At 34.9% G+C, this 23,981-nt stretch overlaps 2 protein-coding genes across 3 annotated transcripts in view; one reads left to right on the top strand and one right to left on the bottom strand.

The window, feature by feature from the left end:
- Positions 1-23,981, top strand: part of LOC133519833 (calcium uniporter protein, mitochondrial) — a 151,342-nt gene that overhangs the window by 11,608 nt on the left and 115,753 nt on the right. For both annotated transcript variants that reach the window (XM_061853957.1, XM_061853958.1), the window contains exon 2: positions 310-415. In XM_061853957.1, the coding sequence (XP_061709941.1) occupies positions 310-415 (106 nt within the window). The remainder of the gene's footprint in view (positions 1-309; positions 416-23,981) is intronic.
- Positions 457-23,981, bottom strand: part of LOC133519812 (uncharacterized) — a 100,732-nt gene continuing 77,207 nt past the window's right edge. Inside the window, 3 exon segments of the mRNA XM_061853922.1 lie at positions 457-1,018; positions 1,020-5,358; positions 7,655-8,419. Coding sequence (XP_061709906.1) covers positions 692-1,018; positions 1,020-5,358; positions 7,655-8,419 — 5,431 coding nt within the window. The 3' untranslated portion in view covers positions 457-691.

Genomic DNA, 23,981 nt, shown 5'->3' with positions numbered 1-23,981 from the left:
TTGTAAAAGCCACTTAGCCACTATGTTATGTTAAGGAACTTTGTAAGTTATTTAAATTGTTTGTATTTACTACACCCTATTCAGGGTCCATGTGATACCAGACATGTGAACAGAAGAAATGTGTTACTACTACCCAAAAATTTACCATGGAAGCAAGAAATAAATGAATAAATAAATGAACGCATTCAGCTGCACTATGAGCTTAGTAGATCAATTTCTTATGCCAAGTATTTAGCTGTACGTTACGTACTTCACACGTACAAATTTACTGGTACCTTTATTTTTTCTGATAAGTGTATTTTTGTGCAGGAGTCATGGTGTCGGCGGTGGCGACCGGCTCGAAGGTCCTTTTTCACAAGCGTATGCGCTCACGGATCCAAAACACCTTCAAAAGTTGATCACGAGAAATCTGACGGTAAGGTTTTTTTTTAGGGAATGGACAAGAAAACACATTGAAACTACTCAAAGTTATATTTTAATACAAAGAAGCCATCACCAAGACTACGGTATTCTTCAATTCGAAATGTTATATTAGACGCATTTACATAATAGGGGACATAAACTAAATTACATACACAATAAGCTAGATATTATTCATAACAATATACTAAATTTACAAGCAATAATTTAATAGCATTAATTGGAAACAGATCACAATTTATGTAAGCAAAAGCTTATAGGTAAAATTTAATCATTTTAATGATTTATTGCTATTTAAACTATCGTAACAGGATTCTAAAACTTCGAATTCTTCGAATACCATTTCACCGAACTTTCCCGGTGGAATTTTGCTCTGTTCTAAATTTTCATTGACGTAATAATACTTCTTTTCAAAACTGTGCGGATCTGCGGACTTAGAGTCGAACGGTGTTACATTTTTGCTATCTACAATTTCAGGTTCTTGTTCCTTTTTGGGCGGGATCGCTTGTATACCTTGTTGTGGATGTACAATGTTGTGCTTCAAGATAGTGTCATTCAACTTATTATTTATCGAAAGAGCGTGCTTAGTTTTATTGTTTTTCATTGTCTTTCATTTCAAATGGAGTTTTAGCGATACCCTTATTATAACTCTCGAGACGGCATATTTTGTTCTTTACAGAGTTTTCGTCGTCATTCATAAGTGGAGGATCATCAGCCTTCCTTTGCTTGCTTGGTGATCTGTATTTCATACGAGGGTTTTTATTATCGTCAGTACCAGTCAGCTCAAGTCTACTGCTGCAACTGTTCGATTTCACTAATTTGAATTTAAAATTAGGGAAATTTTCTGAACGCTTGGTTTTGTCAGGATCGGGGTTTCCAGAGTCCGATGACGCATTAGAGCTTTGCTTGTCTGAAACTACTGGTTTATGTTTATCGGCCGCCAAGCAAGAACACTTGTCTCCCCGGCATTTTGTCTGACAGGAATAACAGTCTCGACTGCAATTCTTCTGTAATCCTTTTATTTCTTCCATTATGGCTTTAGTCATTGGACTAACAGTTGAACCAGGTTTTGAGTTTAATACCTTTCCTCCATAATAAGTGACGGACGTGCCACACTCTCGAATCTTCTTCATAATGTCCGGGCTTACATATTGACTTTCACAACAGAAATCGTGGCTGACAGAATCACAAAGATACTCATCACTGGAACTATATACGTTGTCTTTTAGATTTTTATTTGAGTAAGAGCTTAAGGCGTCGTTTTCATAGTCGTTGTTTGAACTTAGATCTCCGCTAGATACTCCACTCGAAAGACTGGCGTTATCCCATTTTTTGTTACCAAAGTTTGTCTCGATTGTAAGCTGTCGTATAACTTTCTTTCTACCTCCAATTTTGCTGTTCTTCGATTCCTCATTAAGGTTTCGGTAGGAGGTTGCACGTCTTGTTAAACCCATAGTCTCGTCAACTAAAGGTGGATCTTGTGTCATAGTCATCGGACTCTTCATTTTAAGAGTATCCTCAAATAAGTTACGTACTTTTTTTACTGTATCTGGATTTGGTAATTCTTCTTCAATGATTTCTTTGTTAACACGTATGGGATGATAAAAAAAATGTCGACGAATTGCATTTTTAGAACGGTCTACATGACTACAAGAGTTGTCCTTTTTCTTCAGTAATGTTGGCGGTATTTTACGAGTATCCGAGTTACTTTGGTTTCGAGGTACTGGTTCTATTTTAGTTCTGACAGGTTCAATAATAACTATATTATTGTTCACTAATAATTCTTGAAAGCTGTAATCTTGCAAGTATTGTAGTAAGCCGTCAAATTGAGCCTCTTTTCGGTAATTAGCAATCATGCTATTCTTAAATAGTTCCGATTTCATTACTTTATATCGCACGTGATCGAATTCATCACACTCTTTATCAAATCCTTTTGCTTTTATAAGTGTTGCTTGAGTCTTTTGATTTTGATTGTCATCGCAACTCAACTCAACTATTTCAATCTCAGGAGTGTCTCGACATAGATCTAGTTCAGTTATTTTATTTTTCACTATCGGTTTTTCATAAATGTTACTTTCGCAATCCTTAACAATCTTCTTAACAGCTGTTTCTTCGATTTCAGAGTCGCGTTTAACTTTTTATGATTCATCTTTCCATAATTGTATTTTGGTTTGACTCAATTTGCGAATGCTGTCCACAATTTTAACGCTTTCTAAAGACTTAATAATGTTACCTACTGAAATTTCAGTTGGACAATCAGGTTCTTCCAAAGTACTTTTCTCAGATTCCACTACAGCTTCTATTTCAACATTTTCGTTGGTCTTAAGTTTACATTCGGTTCTGCCGTTGTCTTTAGTTTCCGGTGATTTGTCGATCAGTTTTGACCAATAGTTTTTGACTGAATGCAGTTTTTCCTGATATTCAATGTCAGTCTTAATAGCATTATTTAATTTTTCTTTGACAGTATTATCGCATTTTGTTTCCCTTATTTCTTCTTTAGATTCGTTCATAATTTCTGATTTTGGTGTATGCTCGATTTCTATATTTTCAGCCATTACTTTTGCCTTAATTTCTAGTTTTGTGTCACTTTGCTTTTTGTTTTTCGAGTCTGTCACTTGTAAAATTTGTGGTCGGGTCATGTTAGGATTTTCCTTAACAAAGTTTACGTTTTCCTTGTCCTGTATTTGTTTATTGTCTTTAATTATTAATCTGGGCGGTGGTTTTTCAAATTTATATTGCACACTGGCAATTTTTTCACTGTTATCTTTTTTCAGTTTCGGAATGGTTGTCTTCACAACTTTATTTAATTTGATTGTTATGAAAGGATCTTTAGGAATCCAGTAGCTGGAATTATCTACTAATCCGTTTTTGGTTTTTCCTTCTTTATTTTTATCGTTTAGACTTTCTTGGGGCGGTTTAATGGACTCTTTTCTCGATAGATTGTCTATATTGGCCTTAAATGGATTTGTTTTCACTTCTGATTTCGGTATTGGTTTTATACTGCTGTCTTTCAAATCCTGAGTGAGAGGCGGATCGATCACAATAGTCTGGTGGCCACTCAATGGCACGATAGCTATGTTTGATTCAGCAGATGTTTTAAAAGACTGGACGCGAGATAATAATGGAGTAGTGCTACCTTCGCCAACACTGACTAAACTTTTGACAGTCGAGTCACAAGGTCTAGTTACTTGTCGTTCAACGGTACTTGGGCTTGGTAAACGATGGATATCATCGTCAGTAGGATCACGTTGTCGCAATGAATAATGTTTTCGTATTCCTTGCCGTCCTTTCTTTTCGAAGGCAGACTTGTTGATATTATCGTGTGAAAACGATTTTGCTATATTAATTTCTGGTCTGTATATTGAATTTGTTGTCAGTTTTAAACTTTCTGACTTAGTGATAAGTTTATTATTTCGAATAGTACCTTCAATTTCATTTATTTCCCTTTCGTTTTGATGAGAATCTGACCTAAAGAAATTCGGATCTTTATCATCTGCGTTAGAACTGTCTACAGTAATTATAGACTTCAAGTCGTCTTCGAGTTTAGTAAAACTTTGTATTATCTGCGGTTCTCTATAATCTGGTAAGTAGACACTTGTTTTATTGGAGAGATTAGGATTATTAATGACATTCGTTTTGTTTAACTGACCGTAATTTTCATTACCTTTCGTAGACAAAATTTCTCGGAAATGCGTTTGAGCTATTTCATATGTATTTTCACAAGGTATATCCTCTTGATCTTCTTCCCGCAGTTGAGCGTCAATTCTTTCCGATTTTCTTAAACATTTGCCTATATTAATATCAGGCAATGAATAGTATTGATTTTCTATTAAAGTTGTTACGAATGGTTCTGTGGTTATATTTTTAGATGAAGTGCAGTTGCTTTTAGTAGAATAGTTATCGCTCTCTATGTATGTGCTAGTTACAAATACTTCGCTGTTGGTTTTTTTCGGTATCTCGTTAAATATGTTACTTTTATTATTCAAGATTGAGTCTCGCCGGATATCAGCAAATGTTTTCTTTTTATTAACTTGTGTGTAAATGGGATCGCTCTCAGTATTATTGTTTTCTGAATTTATAGTATGTGAAGCAACTGACGCGTTTTCTTTAAATTGTGACTCGCAGTATTCGTCAATCTTTTCTGCTAGCGAGTTAGCTAAGTATTCTAGTTTATGTGATTTGTCTGTAGACGATGCTATCGAGATTGATATGTACGAAGTGATGCTGTCTGGCGGACTCGATATTGTGCCGTCGTTTTCTGATACTACGGACTGCGTTTCTGCGTCCTTTCTTTGCGTATCCTTGATTTGGAAGTTTATATCTTCTGACTCTGAGTTTTTGGGGGCTTCACTCCTATTACTTTTAATAGAAATCTCATCATAGAAGTCTGGGTTATTTACATGCTCAAGCTCGGCTAATTCCTTTTTATCCTTATCGCTATGAGTGATCGATAAACTGTCGTTGGTAAATGATTTAGGAGTATTATTTTTAGACCGATCTCCGTCTTCTTGGTCTGTGTCGTGATCTGTTATATAAAGAGGTTTGTTTCGATCCGGAGTGACAACTGACCGCTCAGAGTCTGGAGAACTGTCTTTGTAATTTTTAAGATGAGCTTCAAAGTTATAATGCTTTCTTACATAATTTGAATCTAAGCTGTCTATCTCGCTAGGATTACGAGAGTGTCCAATACTATCTTCAGAGAGATTGGTTGGCTTCAACTCGTCGTTCAAATTGGGCCAGCTACCACTAATTGATCTGGAATGGTGACTTTCGTTTCGTGATACGGTGTCTTCTTTTTCAGATTTTCGATCGGCGTTTTCAACGTGATTTTCGTTCTCTCTTTGACCGTTTATAGCTCCAAAACAAGACGCGGTGCTGTCAATGTAAATGCCTTCCAATACTTCTTCTTTGGTTTGGTATTTAGCACGTCCTGGCAACCTAAAAAGAAAAAAAATGGAAATTATTTATTACATCAAATTTTGAACTTGCTGCAGCTTACAATTAGAAAGATTCACATCTTATTTTTGAAAAATAGAGCAGTCTCTATTCAGCTGTTATCTAACCAAATATTAAGATAAACGCCCCTCTACTAATAAATCGACATATGTGAGCGTAATGAATGATGTTGGATTTCCTATTATGCAAATAGTGGGGATCCATTTAAGGGAAAAAAAATTGGCCTTTGTATGGAGGTCTGGCTGACTTGGACGACCTGGCCCTTAGAAAAAAAATTTTTTTCGCGTCAAAAATTTTTTTCTTTACTTTTTCCTAATCAGAATACGACACCGAATATGCCAAACGGATCCCCATTACACATTTTTGTTACACCGTGTATAAGATATGAGGAGACATATTAGATTGTCTGTGATATGATTTAGCCTTTGGTATGGGTAACAAACATCGTCAGGTATGAATGTATATTTAAATAAAAAGCCCATATATGTGGCTTTGTCCGATAATTTAAGTGCTTCTGTGCACTAACTGAACACATGCACTAAATGACGCGGTTTAGCCTAAATTTAACTAAATGGTGTGATGATATAAATATACTGGATAACAACAAACCATGTTGCAATCGGCCAAGTGTGTTGCCTAAAATAAAAAAGTCAAAACGTAATTTTAAAAAATGTGGTGGCTCCGTGCCCAACCCCGATTAGCTCTTGGCCTGTTTGCTTTAAGATGCATTCCACGGCCTGTCACGTACAAACGCATTTTATTTCGTGTATTTGAACCTTTTTTCGGCGTTTAAAGCCGATGATTATTTTTCTGGGCATACTTTAGACCATTTGTCACAGAAATAAAGCCCTATAATTAGTATTTTTAACGGAACAACGTTAGACAAGTTCATGGAATGCTCCTAAATGCTCAGCTGACTACCCTTATTGAGTAGTTAGTGTCGCTTGAGGGCTGTATGTTTTTAATAGTAATAAATGGGCTGAATTTTTCACAGTAAGGTAAACTGTCCTTTTTAAAATACCTATCGTCTACTTTTCAAGAGTGACATTAGTATAGTTTATTTAAATACAGTGTGTCTGTACAACACAGTAACGAAGTTATTGTACAGAAATAGTAAAAACAGGTAAAGTGCCTTTTTTATTCAGATAAACTTTATTTCTTAATTTAATTAAGGGTAATATACATTTGTATAAATAAGTATAGACTAAAAAGTTCAATCACTAGTTTATTGACGGATAGTTGGACAGTGGAGGTTTAGTAAAAGGGTTTCGTTTGCCATAATTTAGGTACGGAAGCCTGAAAAACATGCCTGAAAGAAAATCGAAACGATATGTTTCGACTTCGACTACATTTTTTTTAACAATTAATTGCTAAATTAATTGGAAATAATTGCGAATTTTGACTTGTTTGCTATCGATTTTTTTTTTGGCCAATATGATATTTTTTAACCTACCATCATCGAAAACATCAACTGAATATTCATAAACCTTATGGCAACAATATAAAATTACTAATGACCAGTTAAGAGTATAGAAAGAAAGAAAACCAAGCTTAACAAGTTTCACTATGGGGCCAAACTCGGTATCACGAAAAATAGGCTATAAGATAATCAAAGTTTATGTGGCTGAGATAGTCAATATTTTTTCGCAATCAATGTTTGTGCCCGTAGCACATACTTATCAATTTAGGGTGGTTCAAAAACATTTTTTTTTAATATTCCGACGTGGCACGCCGTTATATTGTTACACTTATTATGCTGATATACTAAGTTTTGTAACTTTATCTCAACTCCAAGGGGGTGCTCAACCACTATGACATTTTTTATGATGTATGAAACGAAAATAATAAGTATTTATTTATTAGAATTTTATTTGAGTATACATTTTTAAGTAGAAAACATCTTTATTTATATATTTTTTTCAAAAAGTAGAAATAAAAACGTTCTTTTTACTTAATAACTTATACATCACATTTTTAAATAATGTGAAAACAATAAATTATAATGATTTTATTTTATTGGATTTCATACAACGTTGAAACATTTCAAAGTGGTTGAGCACTCCCTTGTAGGTGAGATAAAGTTACAAAACGTATTTTATCACCATAACAAGTGTAACAAAATAAGGGGATGCCGCTTCTTCTAGCTGCAATATCAGTGCAAACAAATTGATTATATTTATAGGTACTTCAAGTAAGTGAAGCGTGAAGCTTCTATGAAGTATAATTACCATAAATGATTTTACTTACTTTGTTATATTAATATAATAATAAAGTATACCTGTCTTTGAAGCAAGGTTTGTCGAATAAGCGAGCTCGAGGTATGAGTTGAGACCGCTTGCTCTTGGCGTGGTTTTGAATCTGTAAATCAGTGAAGGTCTCTTCTCTGATAACTGCTAAACTTCGGCTACGACGTAAATTGGAACCTTCTGGTTCTTTGTGTTTACACAGTCTACCGTAACTCCCGTTGAATTCGGTATCAGAGTTTGAAAATCTTTTCTGAAGCAGTTCTTCCGCGGCTTTAGACCGTGTCAGATGTTGGTAAAACTCGTCTTGTGGCAATTGCACAGGAAGCTTATAATATTCGGCTAATTTACTTTGGTATTTCTCATGCTTTTTGTTTTTATTCTCGCAAGTCTCCTTTTCTTTTTCCTTAGATTTAGTTAGCTTCCGTTTCTTCGGCCGTTCTTCTTGACTCTTTTTGGATTCGAGGGAATTTCTCCGTCTATCGAACTCCAAAGTTTCCGTAGGATTTTCAAAATACTGGATATCTCCGACGGTGTTTGCAGCGGTTTTGTGCTCTTCCTGGTTCGATTTCCTTTCGACAAGTTCTCGAAGGCGGCTTTTTGTGGAGCTGGTGTTGGACGTGACGCTTTCGGGTCTTTTGTGAGGGTATTCCAAGTTTGATGAAGAGCGCCTGAAGAGGCTTGTCTTAATCGATCCGAAGTCGCCTTCGTCTTGACAAGAAGCCGCTGAGAAGTTCTGTGTCCTTATGCGGTCAACGTGATTCTGGCTAGAATACGACGCGACCGAGTCCACTGAATGCCTGAAACGCAAAACACAAATAGATTAGATTATTATCCTCTCCCTCCGTGTGAAGCTAAGATAACCGTGTTTGCTTAAGATATACGAGTTTGGTGTGGTTTGTTTGACTCATAGTTGTTGAGATGACGTCAAAGTCAATGTTGAGTTAGGATACCTACTCTTGTGTGCCGAATATTTCATTTTTCGTGACATGGGATTATAAAGGACTATATAGTCTTAGCTTAGGATTTTTGCGAAGCAACGCCGGGTAACGGTATTATTATGGCTGTGAATCGTTGGCGATCTGCCAGTGCTCTACACCCGTATGACAAGTCTTGTCAAATACAGATATCCCTCAATTATCAAAGCAAGAAAGAAAAATATACTATGATGTGACAAAATAATAATTCCAAAAAGTCTATCACTAAAAAGCAATACTACGAGTAAGAGCGTTCTGATTAACTTGTTTTATATAAAATATGTGTATTTGACGGTTTCTCTTATAACGGTTTTTGACAACCTCTCTGGCCTAGTGGTTAGTGACCCTGCCTATGAAGCCGATGGTCGTGGGTTCTAATCCCGGCAAGGGCATTTATTTGTGTGATGAGCACAGATATTTATCCCTGAGTGATGGGTGTTTGCTATGTATTTAAGTGTTTATATATTATGTGTATCGTTGTTTAAGTTCGTCAGAGAACTTGTGTTCTCTTGAAGAAAGCTTCTGCTTTCTTGAGCTTACTGTGGGGCTTAGTCAATTTCTGTAAAGCAAGGTTTAGATTAGCAAGAACTTGCATGCAATTTTGCAAATACAAATACATTGCGGTATCTGTTCAAACTTTTGATTGCAGTTTACCTTAGCCGGCAATATAACGTAAATTGTTGAAAAAAAAAGTTCTTGCTAGTTTACGCCTCGCTTAAGAATGTCCAATATTTATTTATTTATATTTATTCTTATAATTTATATTTCGTAACTGTCCGTGCGAAATGGGCAAACAAATTGGAAATCAGGGTGACCTATTGTTTAAAGTGCCCTTTTGTTAATAGTAGTTTATGTGACTGCTACATAATGAAAGGCATTATAACACAAGTGTAAGTTTAAGAAACGAACGAAGTGAGTTTCTTAAAAGGACTACACCAGTATTTTAATGCGTAATTATGTAGAGTTACATATGTACACTATCTTATCTAAACACATTATAATCTTTCTGTGATATATTCATTAACCCAAATTACAGCCAACATTGGGGCATCGTTGCTCTTTTGGGGGAACTCGCGGATATGTGGCGGCGTCGCCGAAAAATCTTTATGGCTTATTTTAAAGGAAACTTTTGCTATAGTTACCTTAAAAACAAAACTATTATACTTATAACTAATTAAAAGATAAACTGTACGTCAAATGGCGTTAAATGTTTTTTTTTTTTCACTCAAAATTGCATGCAATTTACATTTTATGTCGAACAAAAAGGCATCTCGTCAGATATTAGAGAGGTCAAATCGAATTGCTTTTTTTTTCAGAGATGTTCGCAATTTGAATTATCATATATCATATCATAACCAAATCGATTTTGATGTAGTAATGAAGCAATTTCAACATTTTCACAGATAAGAAATTAGTTGTAACAAAACAGTTAATCTTAATGTTGGCCATTATTTACGGATTTTTAAGTCATCATTAGAAGGTTTATGATATGTGTGTAGATAAAACATTAGTACGTTATGGTTAGTAACGTAATATTAAAAGCGAAATAATAAACTTCTCTCTACAATTTATTCTTACAACATTTATCATGCGATTTTGTAATTAGAGGTTAATCAATTAATTACCTTCTACTTTAATCGATGGGGTAAGTTAAAATCTTTTAGATTTCCTTGATACACAACATTAAGGTTAAGTGCCTAGGACATAACATTACAGATACTATCTTGAAGTCATGCCAAAACAGCTTCGTCTTTAAACCCGGCGTCTACTATTCTGGAACGGAATTTAATAGGAAGGCATTTGGCTGCGCCGTCATAGTTTTTGTTCACCCAAATTTTCATACGTTGGCATGGTTTAAAAAAACTGACCTAACAAAGTTTATCATTATTCGTTGAGCCGATTAAGCGGAATAATTTATAGTAATTGTTTTCCTTTTGTGTCAAAATTTGTAGACATGTTCATAAATAACCGCGAACGTCTCAATTAAGAATTATTATGAGGAAGAAACTTAGGAACTTTACTTTCCTTAAAAATGACACTAAGGTGATTAGGGAAAATAGAGATAATAGATTTTTGACCAATTCCCAGAAAATTAACACTTTCTGTGCCACCTACCAAGAGCGTCCTCTATAAATATTCACGCTCCAGAGACGTCGCGGGACATGTGTCGACCTTTTTGTGCGAGCCGTGAATTTTACCTCTCCACAGGGTCGCAGAACTTTAGCTATGTTTACACTACACCTTAGTGCTCACAGTAATATACGATCACCTGTAGTTTTTTAATCTTGAACAAGCTTCTTGAATTGAAGCGCGCTGCGTTGAACTATAGTATTGTCTGATCCAACTAATTTTGCACAGATTGCAATGATAAAGCGTGGAAGTGTATAACGTGACGTTCGTAATGACACTTTAAGACTTTACTCTGTCAATGTCGGTGCAGAGTTACCTTAGACGGTATCTTATTGCATTTTTAAAAATTTGTGTTTATCCTGCAAATACTTTAGTGTACATGCCATTTCTGAAGCAGGCTATATATATTATGTAACGATTATTATTTTTCCATGCATTAAATGAAATGAAGCGCATAGTTTGTGATTCAACGCTTTGTAAATTGACTAGCGACCCGCCCCGGATTCGCACGGGCTACACAAAATCTTAATAATACATTTTACACCTAAACCTTCCTCAAGAACCACTCTATTGATACTTGGACTAACCGCATGAAAATCCGTTCAGTAGTTTTTGAGTTTATCGCGAACATACAGACAGACAGATACGACGGGGAAGATAGTTTTATAAAATGTAATGATTAAGTACTACGATGTAAAACTATCAATAATTGCAATTGAAGAGGATGGGATGTCCTCACTACTCGTGCACGAGTATGAGCATTTGGCTGTTCACCAAACAGTCAGTTGTCTGTCAGCAATAAAAATCGATTCGTCTGTTCTCTCCTAATATTAATATGTTTCATTAAATCAAGAGAACTCGTGATCACGTCTATTTGCTCTTATAATTAGGTTCCGTTGCGTATCTAATAGTTCAGTTTAGTAAATAAATGGGTCTCACATTCAGTATTTAGTATATTTATTGCATAATGTTGTTTTTTTACAATACATTAATTCCTGTGTCCTTGACTTTCGGAACAAATTAAATAAAAATGTTTGTATAACTCAAACACATCAAAATAAATTGTTACCTATATATGCAGCGGATATTCTTGAAAGGATTTGTACTATTTTTCATAGGTACATGTAATTGTAAAACTTCACACGGACAACCGCAAAAACAAGAAAAGATAGTGGTATCGGAATTCAATATCCCTCGTATTACCAACTCCGCTTAAAACCTCAGTTATATTTCTAAGTAAAATACGTATTATGTGGTCTGTCTTTTTATTCCGTAGACTAAAATGACGTTTCATATGTAAGACGTGACATTTCTTAGTACCACATGAAATGTCATTTTAGTCTACGGAATAAAAAAACAGAATATAGGTAGGTGTTAGAATTAGTTCAAAAAGGCGTAAGTTTCGTGTTCGGTCTAATTTAAAGTAAGAAGGCCGGATTACTAGTGCAGTACAGTCTCGAGCTCGAGGCATCGGGCAACAATTATTGGACACAGGACGATCCCAATTTCTTGACGCATCCGGCGTGTGTATAAAATAAAACAATGGAGTATTTAAAACGAAGGATGTGTCGTTTTCCGCACAGTATGCTTGTTAGTTTCCGCTTTGCGTATTATTATATCGAGAGTTGTGAAATAAGCATGTAGAGGCAATGATGACATTTTATTCTTTAATCTCTATATAGTATATCAATCGGGTTATTCCCACTAGTTACCACCAAGTTGTTACCAGTGGTAACTACTGGGAATTTTTTTCCCACCTTTCACCACTGGTAACTACTGGGAAAAAAATCTCACTAGTTACCACCTCGGTTCGGTGGTTAATCCCCTTCAACAATAATGGTTTTCAGTTACATTTACAATTAGGAAATAAATTATTTACATAATATTACTTTTAATTCTTCTATAATTATTAATATTACTTCTCATTCTTCTCATATTCAATACTTATATAAGTACATAAATTGTGAAACTTTGTACATAATTGTCAACAACATCAGTCTGTTCTTTATTGCGCATTGTTATGTCCAGAAAGAATTAAATCGGCATATTAATAATAAGTTCCAAATAATAATAGCCATAACTTACGCCACCATAGTATTTAAATATAATTTGTTAAACATAAGATTAGGTACTTCGAATATAAGTATATATTACGGATAGGGATTGCAAACCGGATTGATTTTCAATCCGGCCGGATCCGGCCGGATTTTGGCCATAATCCGGCCGGATCCGGCCGGACCGGATCCGGTTTGGTATAGGGATATTAAAGTTAATTAAATTACTTATTTTTCTAATTTTTTGCGTAATACGTATTCCTAAATCTATAATTTCAAGTTAATCAATAACTTCTTAACAATAAAATAGAACTTGGTAGTAAAAAGTGTCATAATATCAATATCACTTTAAAAACAAAATTTGAAATTGGTAATTTATCATATTTAACCATTCACAAGTGCTCAAATTTTCGTTTACAATTATATATTTGATTAGTTTCCAAAGCCTGATGATAGGATGTGGGGTGGAGCTCCTTGAAAGGACAAGTTTTCGTAACTGTTCTTTGATTGAATTCTTTGTATTGACATCCATTCTAGCATAGAGAAATAAGAAGTACATAGAGTGCTCAGTCTATAGGTCTATACATCAGTTTTGGTACCAAAACGCTTATTATATTCGTAGTCGACATCTACCTAATATTATAACCAGAGTAACCGGAACTATATTTTCAACTCCTACGCTTACTCTGGTTATAATATTAGATGAAAATCGTTGAGCATTAGACTTTTTGTTTGTCGTGATATTGTCGAGTAGCAGTACTGAGAGTTCCGCTACTTGACGCTAAATGTAGACTACGAAAATAATAGTATTTTTGGTAACAAAACCGTTGTATGGAGTGAGCACTTTTGGTCTTCTTAATTCTCTTTGATTCTAGTAACAAAAGAAGATATTTTACTTTTAACCAATTATGATATTAAATGCCGGTCCGGATCCGGTGATTTTTACCGGATCCGGTAGCTCCTGAAAAGTGCCGGATCCGGCCGGATTACCGGATCCGCCGGACCGGATTGCAATCCCTAGTCGAGAAATAGTAATACTTAATGTATGTGTTTTTGAAATTTATACTATTATGATAAGAAATCTTATCCTGTTCAATAAAATTCATATCACTACCGAATATGAATAAACATGCACAATTGACACGTTGCTAAAATTGATGACTAAATTGTTTTTAACAGTGATCGATCAACATGTCATCACTTACTCATTATCATTTTTTGCTATCCTATAAATAGTTCTTCAAGAACAATAATGACAGCGAAATTACCTTTATTTATATAAATATTGAACGGGTGCCAATAATTGTTACGGGCACTGTCGTAACTATTTATTTACTATGCGCTATTTTAATTTCAGACTGATTCAATTTATTTAGTGTTTCGGTTTGTATTTCACGCTTTATTGTGTCAAACCGCGTTAGTAGCATGAAATAGTTGTTATATGTTAACAAAATGTCAAATTAAATATGAATACGTAATGATCGGGAGGGGTCATGATTTTAGTTTCTATTACGTGGGTATATTTGGGTCGTGTGTTAAGTCAAAATTACAGAGTTGATTTAGCAAATGAGGTCTCAAACGAGTCTTTATAAGTTTTATAATGCCCGTGTGAATCGAAGTGGTTCACAATCACATCTTCAGAAACTAATCTGGTAGGAAGTTTGCTTAATGGCGGTCCTTTATCTCTACGACGTAAGCTGCCTATAGATCAGAGGGCTTACCGCGAACCACGCTCGACGTGTTGCCTCCCTGTCACACTAAGGTACGAATTTACAAGTGCGACAGAGAGGTAACACGTCGAACGTGGTTCGCGGTAGGCCCTCATGTAACGCTACAGAAACTGACAGGCCGATTCGAACGTAGAATGACAGCAAAATTACATCTAAATGATGTCATTTACATAGTTATCATGCATTTTGCTCGTACGTTCGGTGTATAAACCTTATTATACTACTACTACTATAATACCTTCTAATTCGCCTGTGAGTCGCGACAGTTGATAATAAAGTTCTAAGATTAACAAAACTATTAAATGATGCTGCAAAATTTGCTTAATGAGGACTATTTTGTAAGTATGCTTACACATAAATATAAATACTTTTTTTATTTTTTTTTTATACTAGGTCGGTGGCAAACAAGCATACGGCCCGCCTGATGGTAAGCAGTCTCCGTAGCCTATGTACGCCTGCAACTCCAGCGGAGTTAAATGCGCGTTGCCGACCCTAAACCCGCCACCCCGCCCCTCGATGAGCTCTGGCAACCTTACTAATTACTATTGATTATGTATGAAACCGACACTGAAATGTACCCATGGAAAGAAACCAAATTGAAGCAAGAGAGCGGGTAACGTTTTATAATGGAGTGGCTGCCGCAGTCTCAATTTGCAATCTTTTATGACCCCTTTACGGTGAAACGGAGGGCTTTACCATGCAACATTGGATATTTGAAATCATTTTTATACTAAGGTTTTATGTTGCCATATTTCTTCCTTGGTTCATGTGAAATCATACATTAACATAAAATAATTAATCTGTTTTCGTTTTTGTTGGAGTACACACATTTAGTTAATATAAACCATAGTTACAACATCAATAAAAACATGTATGAACACAGATCGCAACTGGGGTGTCACGGACGGAAGAAAGCGGCTGTGCGGATATGGATAAAAAGTTAATTATGTGCCAACTCGCACTATGCTCACCACATACCAACAATACATGCACTATAACGAATTGTAAACATACCATTACGGGTCAATGTCGAATATCAACCTCGATAATGTAAACCAGTTTTTATTTACATTCAGATGTTAGCGAAATTTTCGTGAAATGTTTATAGGAGACGTTACGCCCCTCTCTGGTGGACTAAAAATATCTGACACTGAATCACAGACACTGTTCTATTTCAAATCTTTCGTAAAAAATGTGGTGCGGTTGACGACGAATGCGAAAATAAAAGAAACATTTTAACGACGCTTACAAGACATTGGCGTCCAAAGCATTTCGGATTGAGATGTTATTAAACAATCCTATTATTATCGTTACCAGCCTGTGTACATCGCTGCTGCTGCTGGGAACATGACTCCTCTCATTGTAAACATCACAACTTGAACGGACCATAGCGAGCCCCATGCTATGCTAGCCGAACGCAGATTAGAGACTTCATCTTTGAATTTCTTCACAGATTTGTGTGCAGGTTTCCCCACAATATTTTCCTTCAGAAAAAAAGCAACTGGCAAATGAATGGACATTTTGTACATACATGTTGTTCTGGTACGAGCCGGGCTTTGAACCAACGACCTTCAAATTGGAAGCCGTACGTCTTGCCGTTCGGCTATCAGGGCTAGGGCTAAAATAATTAACACCTTGCAAGAAAAACAATAATGGATTATTTAAAGTCAATTAATATCACGTAACTGAGAAGGTAGCGGAAATAAAGCGTAGATGATAATTTATACAATTAAATGATTAATTACATTGGATTTAAAATACATCAATACATGACACGACATGCCAGCCGGATAGAGATACCCGAGAACGTAAATAAATACGAGGGTTTTTCGTTTTTCTTCTAAATGTGATGTGTTAAGTGGTGTTTGAGTTTAAATAAATTTATTTTCAGTTAATTTCTGTAATGTTACATATAATGAATATTCAAATTAAGAACGAAAATTTTGATATGTGGTGAAGTTCAGTTTTAACGTATCAGTCCAATGAAAATTAAAATCGTGTACAGGAGATGTTTTAAAACGCTTTTATAGACATAAGAAAGATAAAAATAAAGACTTGTGAAAGAAAATAACATAAAAATGGTGTAGTATCACAACTTGGCAAGCTCAAAAGTAAAATAAATATATAGTTTGTTTTATGACAAAAATGTAAATACCTTTTTTGTAGGAAATTGTGTCTACTTTAGTTTGTACATACAATACTTCGACATTCTGACAGATTCCTAAAAATATGTTAAGTAAGTTACCTTTTAACCCCTGCCCCCAACCACACACCCCACCAAACGAATTCGGAATATTTATAATCAACGTATAAGTACGATAATTTACTAAAATAAAATAAAAAACTCTTATAACGGCATTTATTAATTATTTATGAAAATTATATGTAAAATTCCTACAACCGCCGATTTCATAAAACCGTTTCATTAACAATACTTACTACTAATCATTCGGTATATTTCTCCACTATAACACAAATGGACAAGTGCACTAAGAAATGAATCTACCCGTCCATTTGGGTAGAAACGGGTAAATACCGGGTAGATGGGTGGGTAAAAACCTGCGACCCACCTGTACAGCCGACTAATATTTATCGACACGATTCTATAAAAGAGACGCTAACAACTAACGGCATAGTGAAATAAAAATGTTGTTCTTGGCAAGTAAAAGTTTCAGTAAAGACACTGCCACATTATTTGTGTTGATTATGTGCAAATTACAAGGTGAATAGCAACTTTTTGCATGCCGGACTAAGCAATTCATTCATTGTGTTTAATGTCAAGTTTTTTTGTCTCAACCACTTCTATTTAAGACACTTGTAGTAACACAGAAATTCATAACAAACGTTAATGTACACAAAGATCTAGTCAATAAAAAAATACAAAACCCGACGGAGTAACTTTCAATCGTTATACATATTTCAAAATGATCAAGGAAACCTAAAGAAAGCTTCATATGTGGGCAAAATGACACCCTACTCGACGTAGTACATATTATATACGATTAATGGGTTTTAATTTTTTTCGTTTTCACAGTATGGCGTCTGATTTTCACTATGTGAATGTTATTAATTTATCACTCGGACAGTTATGACAAATTGATTGTCGTTTAAGTGGTTGTCAAATGATTGCGCTGCAGAGTTAGCTTGGTGTAAATCTACCATCCTTTGCATCGCGCTGTCGGGTGAAATCCTGCGTTCGTTTAAGACGGTGTTGTTGTCTTTTTACGTATCTCGTACCCATCCGACCAAAACAATCAGATTCACTTGACCGCGAAGGGGCTGAGTAAATCTTTGTCTTTTATCTGTCTGAGTCTCCGCCATTCAATACAATACCTTTTACGTTCCCCACATTCCGTAATTAGGGATTGCAATCCGGTCCGGCGGATCCGGTAATCCGGCCGGATCCGGCACTTTTCAGGAGCTACCGGATCCGGTAAAAATCACCGGATCCGGACCGGATCCGGTAAAATAAAAAAACGCCTAAATACAGCACGCGCTGTGCGTTTCAGATGAGGAAAAGGCGCTGGATGCGAGGTATGAAGTTGAACAGAACAAAAAATTAATGAAAAAGTTTAAATTTAGTAAGATAAAATAGTACATTACGATACAAGTGCGAAAAATAGGAAATTCGAAACGAGTGGCGATAAATTAAAACACGACCGAAGGGAGTGTTTTAAATCGACACGAGTTGCGAATTACCTATTCGCACATGTATCGTACAACGTTTTACATGGTAACTCGTGTCGATTTAAAACACTCCCTTCGGTCGTGTTTTAATTTATCGCCACTCGTTTCGAATTTCCTATTTTTCGCACTTGTATCGTAATGTACTATATTATGACGATGACTGGGAACAGAAGAGGATTTCTTCTTCTTTCATGTTGGTGGCACGATATGACGATTACATAAATACTGTAATAGAAGGAAAAATTTAAGGATGGAAATGCCATGGAAGGCATTTGTAATTTATGCTAAAGAGAAGGTTAATGTTGTGTCATAATGTTGGGATAGGAGATTAAAAGTAAACAAATGAGCAGGATTAAGTCTGCGGTACTCAACCGACTACAGTTGGGCTCATCAATATGTGTGAATGAATATATGATAATATTGATAATTTTTAGTTTTCTCCGATATATGTATATATATGATAAAATATAGATTCTTTTCTATTCAAATTTAAGAGAGAATTTATTGTCTTTACAATTTCATCCAATCTTATGCAATTTCCTTCATCTCCTGATACATGCTACTCTACGTCTAGCCAATGCTTTATTTGATCTATGTAACTTTTCTTAGGGAGTCCCTTTCCGCGATGGTTCTACATTCTATTATTTTTCGCATGTGATCGTCGTATCGTGTTTTGTTCCCTATAATTTGACCAATATACTTTTCTATAAATTAAAAAAGGACAATTTTTTAAGTCATACAGTCTACTACTTTCTCGGACAAAAAATTAGAACAAGATAATACTCGCGCATTTATACTAGAGCGCATTTAATATCATAATTGGTTAAAAGTAAAATATCTTCTTTTGTTACTAGAATCAAAGAGAATTAAGAAGACCAAAAGTGCTCACTCCATACAACGGTTTTGTTACCAAAAATACTATTATTTTCGTAGTCTACATTTAGCGTCAAGTAGCGGAACTCTCAGTACTGCTACTCGACAATATCACGACAAACAAAAAGTCTAATGCTCAACGATTTTCATCTAATATTATAACCAGAGTAAGCGTAGGAGTTGAAAATATAGTTCCGGTTACTCTGGTTATAATATTAGGTAGATGTCGACTACGAATATAATAAGCGTTTTGGTACCAAAACTGATGTATAGACCTATAGACTGAGCACTCTATGTACTTCTTATTTCTCTATGCTAGAATGGATGTCAATACAAAGAATTCAATCAAAGAACAGTTACGAAAACTTGTCCTTTCAAGGAGCTCCACCCCACATCCTATCATCAGGCTTTGGAAACTAATCAAATATATAATTGTAAACGAAAATTTGAGCACTTGTGAATGGTTAAATATGATAAATTACCAATTTCAAATTTTGTTTTTAAAGTGATATTGATATTATGACACTTTTTACTACCAAGTTCTATTTTATTGTTAAGAAGTTATTGATTAACTTGAAATTATAGATTTAGGAATACGTATTACGCAAAAAATTAGAAAAATAAGTAATTTAATTAACTTTAATATCCCTATACCAAACCGGATCCGGTCCGGCCGGATCCGGCCGGATTATGGCCAAAATCCGGCCGGATCCGGCCGGATTGAAAATCAATCCGGTTTGCAATCCCTATTCTCGACACACAAAGAAATCAATAGAATTGTAGACGATGTAAGGCACAATTAATACCGTTACTACTAGTAAGTATCTACAAACATTCCGAAATTCACCCAGTGTACATGATTTCGATTGTTATGCATTTATTGTGCATCTAACTTTATATTCATATCAGGCATTTCATAAAAGTAAAGCACCCCTTACCTGTACGTAATGTATTGCAGTGATCCAGTCATATCAAAACACTATAGGTACGCGAGTAAAATGATATCTATTACATAATTACGCGTATGTCGTTCTTTGCAACATGTATTAGAACAGCCATACATGTATTTTACGCAATACTCGACATGTCTATATTTCTTAGTTAAGTAATGCACGTAATGTAATCAAATGTAATAGTTATGCATGGTCATTTTATTTTATTACGTACACTTTATTTTAGTCGTCAATTAAGTAAAAAGTTATCTAGAGGTAGAACGAGAAGCTTCTGCAAGATTTATAATATAAGTTTAAAAATATGGACACAAAGAACTCGTAAAGACGTGACGTTTAAAGGATCTCATAATTTTCATGGCTACAATACTTAAAATTTTAATTAACAGTAACCCTCAAGGCTAAAAAGAACCAGTCTACCGATTAATTCACTTTCGTGACAAATGTAAAGTGCAGTGACATTTCCCGTGAACCATATTACATTAATTTATATTAAAATGTTTCTTAACTTGACAAGTAGGTTAGCTTGTATGTCAACTGTTACAGCAAGATAATCCAGTTTAATCGGTTGCTACATACATGTTTTAACTAAACGCAAACTTAAGCACGTTGTAAATATCTTCGCACATATATAAATTTATCTAGGTTTTACCAAAACTAATATTGCACTTATTAGGTTCATGGCTATTATAAAATACCTACAACGAATTATTTTCAGACGGTCAATTGAATGGACGTATCGTATATTTATTACGATACAGTTTCTGATAACTATTGTCTGACTTCGCTGTACTAATAAATATTTTAGATTATTGTATTGTGTGCAAAGAATGATGACCGGTCTGGCCTCGTGGGTAGTGACCCTGCCTATGAAGCCGATGGTCCCGGGTTCAAATCCTGGTAAGGGCATTTATTCGTGTGATGAGCATGGATATTTGTTCCTGAGTCATGGGTGTTTTCTATGTATTTAAGTATTTATAATTATTTATATCGTTGTCTAAGTACCCTCAACACAAGCCTTATTGAGCTTACTGTGGGACTTAGTCAATTTGTGTAATAATGTCCTATAATATAAAAAAAAATATTCACTTTGATTAAGCACACCTGACTGTTACTAATTTAGTTTAATACTGTCAATTTGAACGTAATGCGCTGTAATTGAAACATTAACGTCATTGTAGAGTCAATCCATGAAATGATCTTAATGCTTTCAGCAAATTCGATTGCCCGCATCAGTGGTTTGAACGTTGTCGCAGCTCAACTTCACATCGGTGTTAAGGTCAACTTTGCTTGCGCAAGGTTTATTTACGTTTTTTGTTGATTAAATTAAATACGCTGATGATCCCGTTAAAATTGCCGAACTAAGTGGCAGGAGTTAAGAATCAATAACAAATTGCGCTGAAGACCTTGGGATATTCATCATTTTTATATACTTAGTAATTTGCATTGCACTGAAAGCTATAGCTTAAACGTGTCGTAAATTTACAAAGCGTGATTTTACAAGGTTGTTAACAAGTAAGTAGTCACGCGAAATTATATATATTAATAAATATGTCGTGGTCGAGGAAATATTGAGTAGGTATATAAGTTACCCAAATATTGGGACTGTTATGTTCACGCTTTTTTTTATTGAACTGAGCTATTGACGTGTTATGTCATGCAATAAATGTAACTGGTGCCTATTCATAATTAACGATATTAACATTTAAGAGTCCCCGGCAAGCTCAGCCGAGTTTAACCTTCCCGTATAAACGGAGTGTCGTTCTCATTTTAAAACTACGTGTTGGATTGTAATTAAATTTTGCATTGGTATACGATTACGTGAGGTATATCTAGGACTGAAGTTAGTTTATGTTGCTCCACCTTATAAAATAAACATAATAGAGCAAAAACAACTACATAAACTAATTACAGCTCCAGGTATATAATATATACCTGGAGCTGTAATTAGTTTATGTAGTTGTATACCTTATCCTATTGTAAGTACAAAGATTCAGAGCAGTCTAGCTAGTCGTTTTAAAATGAGAGCGTAACAACGTTTGTATGCTGAGAGTCGAGCTTGCCCTAAGTAACGAAGATACATATTTAAAATATCATAATATATTATATATATTCGCCGCTTAGATGAGTTGGAAAGAATTTTGCCCGTGAAAGAATCAATGGGGATAGAATGGCAAGAAAGCCTTTAACTTAACGTTCCCTCAAGTCAAGCGCATGAAATAGATTCGATATTGGCTTTCTTTCCACCCATTCTATCCTTTTAATGGAGCACGTCACAAAAAGAACGAAGTTTATTAGTCTCGCATCATAACGGAATAGCAATTGAAATAGCTGCAGAATCAACACAATAAAAAGGGTAACTCATATCGAATTAAATTAGGGCACTTTACATTCTAATCTAGTCTATTTTATTTTTAATTTAACATATTTATTCATTATTATTATTATTATGTATTCTTTTTTTTCTTCTTCCTCGTATTGTCGCGGCATTTTGCCCTGGGTCATGGGAGCCTAGGGTCCGCTTGACAACTAATCCCAAGATTTGGCATAGGCACTAGTTTTTACGAAAGCGACTGCCATCTAACCTTCCAACCCAGCGGGTAAACTAGGCCTTGTTGGGTTTAGGCCGGTTTCCTCACCATGTTTTCCTTCACCGAAAAACGACTGGAAAATATCAAAATATCAAAGGTCCAAAAAACTTATTGGTACGAGCCCGGGTTAGAACCCGCATATTCATTGTTTAAATTAATTTCAATTTTATTATAAATTTTGATTTCATTGTTAATATCATATCATATCACTTAGTAATAATATTTTTGTCAATTATTTGTAATTATGTTTTGAAAATATTTGAATATACTAACATGTAGCAATAATGAACTGTACCTCGTTTACTAACAATGTTTTATGGAATTAATTGTTCTGAAATAAAGTAATAAATAAATATTTTTTTTAATAAATATTTGTTAATTATGACTCACAGCAGTCAGGTAATAAGTATTTGATAATTTTACACTTTTTGCGCCCAGGCGATTACTTTGATGTCCGATTTCGCTATTGGGGTTAGAAATGTATCAAGGTAGAAATTGCTTATCTAAAATGCTATAACATGATTATATCACGTCACGTCGCGCCCACGCCGTTCCTATGTACATTACTGGTCGTGATAAGGTTTAAGGACAGTTTACAACATTGATTCATTTAATAGACTTACGATTGTGGTGCAAATGATATTTTGATCCATGCTTTTAAATAACCCTTGTTTTGTTTTTTTACGGTTTTACGTTTTTTATCCGATTGATGTAGCCCGTATGGGGGCTGTTTTTCATCAACGAGATTTATTTCAACTTTCTAAGAACTCAAGAAAGATTTTCAATTTTAATCAACTGATTAGCGTTTATTCTTTAAAAAGTACGCACGGAAGTACATAACATTTTACTAAGAGTGTAAAGCTAACATTCCTTTGTAATATTTTGCTTTAAAGAACAGTCGGTGCTTAAGGTTTTGTTAAAGCTTTAACACTTTCGCTGGCACCTAGCCTGTTGAAACCGCGACTCTAGTGTATTGCATTAAAAATAAAAAAAGATTAATTCTTTAAGATTATTATTCCAATATAACGGCGCTAAAATATTTGTCTTCTTAAAAAAAAAGACTTTCAGTTGCCCGTTCGTGCACTGCCAATCCTATAAGCTCGCAGTAGTCACAGTTCTCACTCAAACGACAAAGTAGCTAGAATAAATGTGAGTTTCGAATGCTTTTGCACATTTCTCATTTTCTCTGTCACCAAGTGCCGACTAAGTGCTTCCTTGTTATTTGTTACCTCTTAATGTTATCGTTGTTTTGATTTTGCTAGAACCTTGAAATGCGTGTATACTAGGGTAAGTGATATTTTGCTAATCCTTTTTAGGGTTCCGTAGCCAAATGGCAAAAAATCCGTCTGGTCTGTCCGATTATTTCACAG

This window comes from Cydia pomonella, chromosome 7, assembly GCF_033807575.1.
Source record: "Cydia pomonella isolate Wapato2018A chromosome 7, ilCydPomo1, whole genome shotgun sequence".
Lineage (NCBI taxonomy): Eukaryota > Metazoa > Arthropoda > Insecta > Lepidoptera > Tortricidae > Cydia > Cydia pomonella.
The sequence above is the reverse complement of the archived record's forward strand: the minus strand, read 5'-3'. Positions and strand labels throughout refer to the sequence as shown.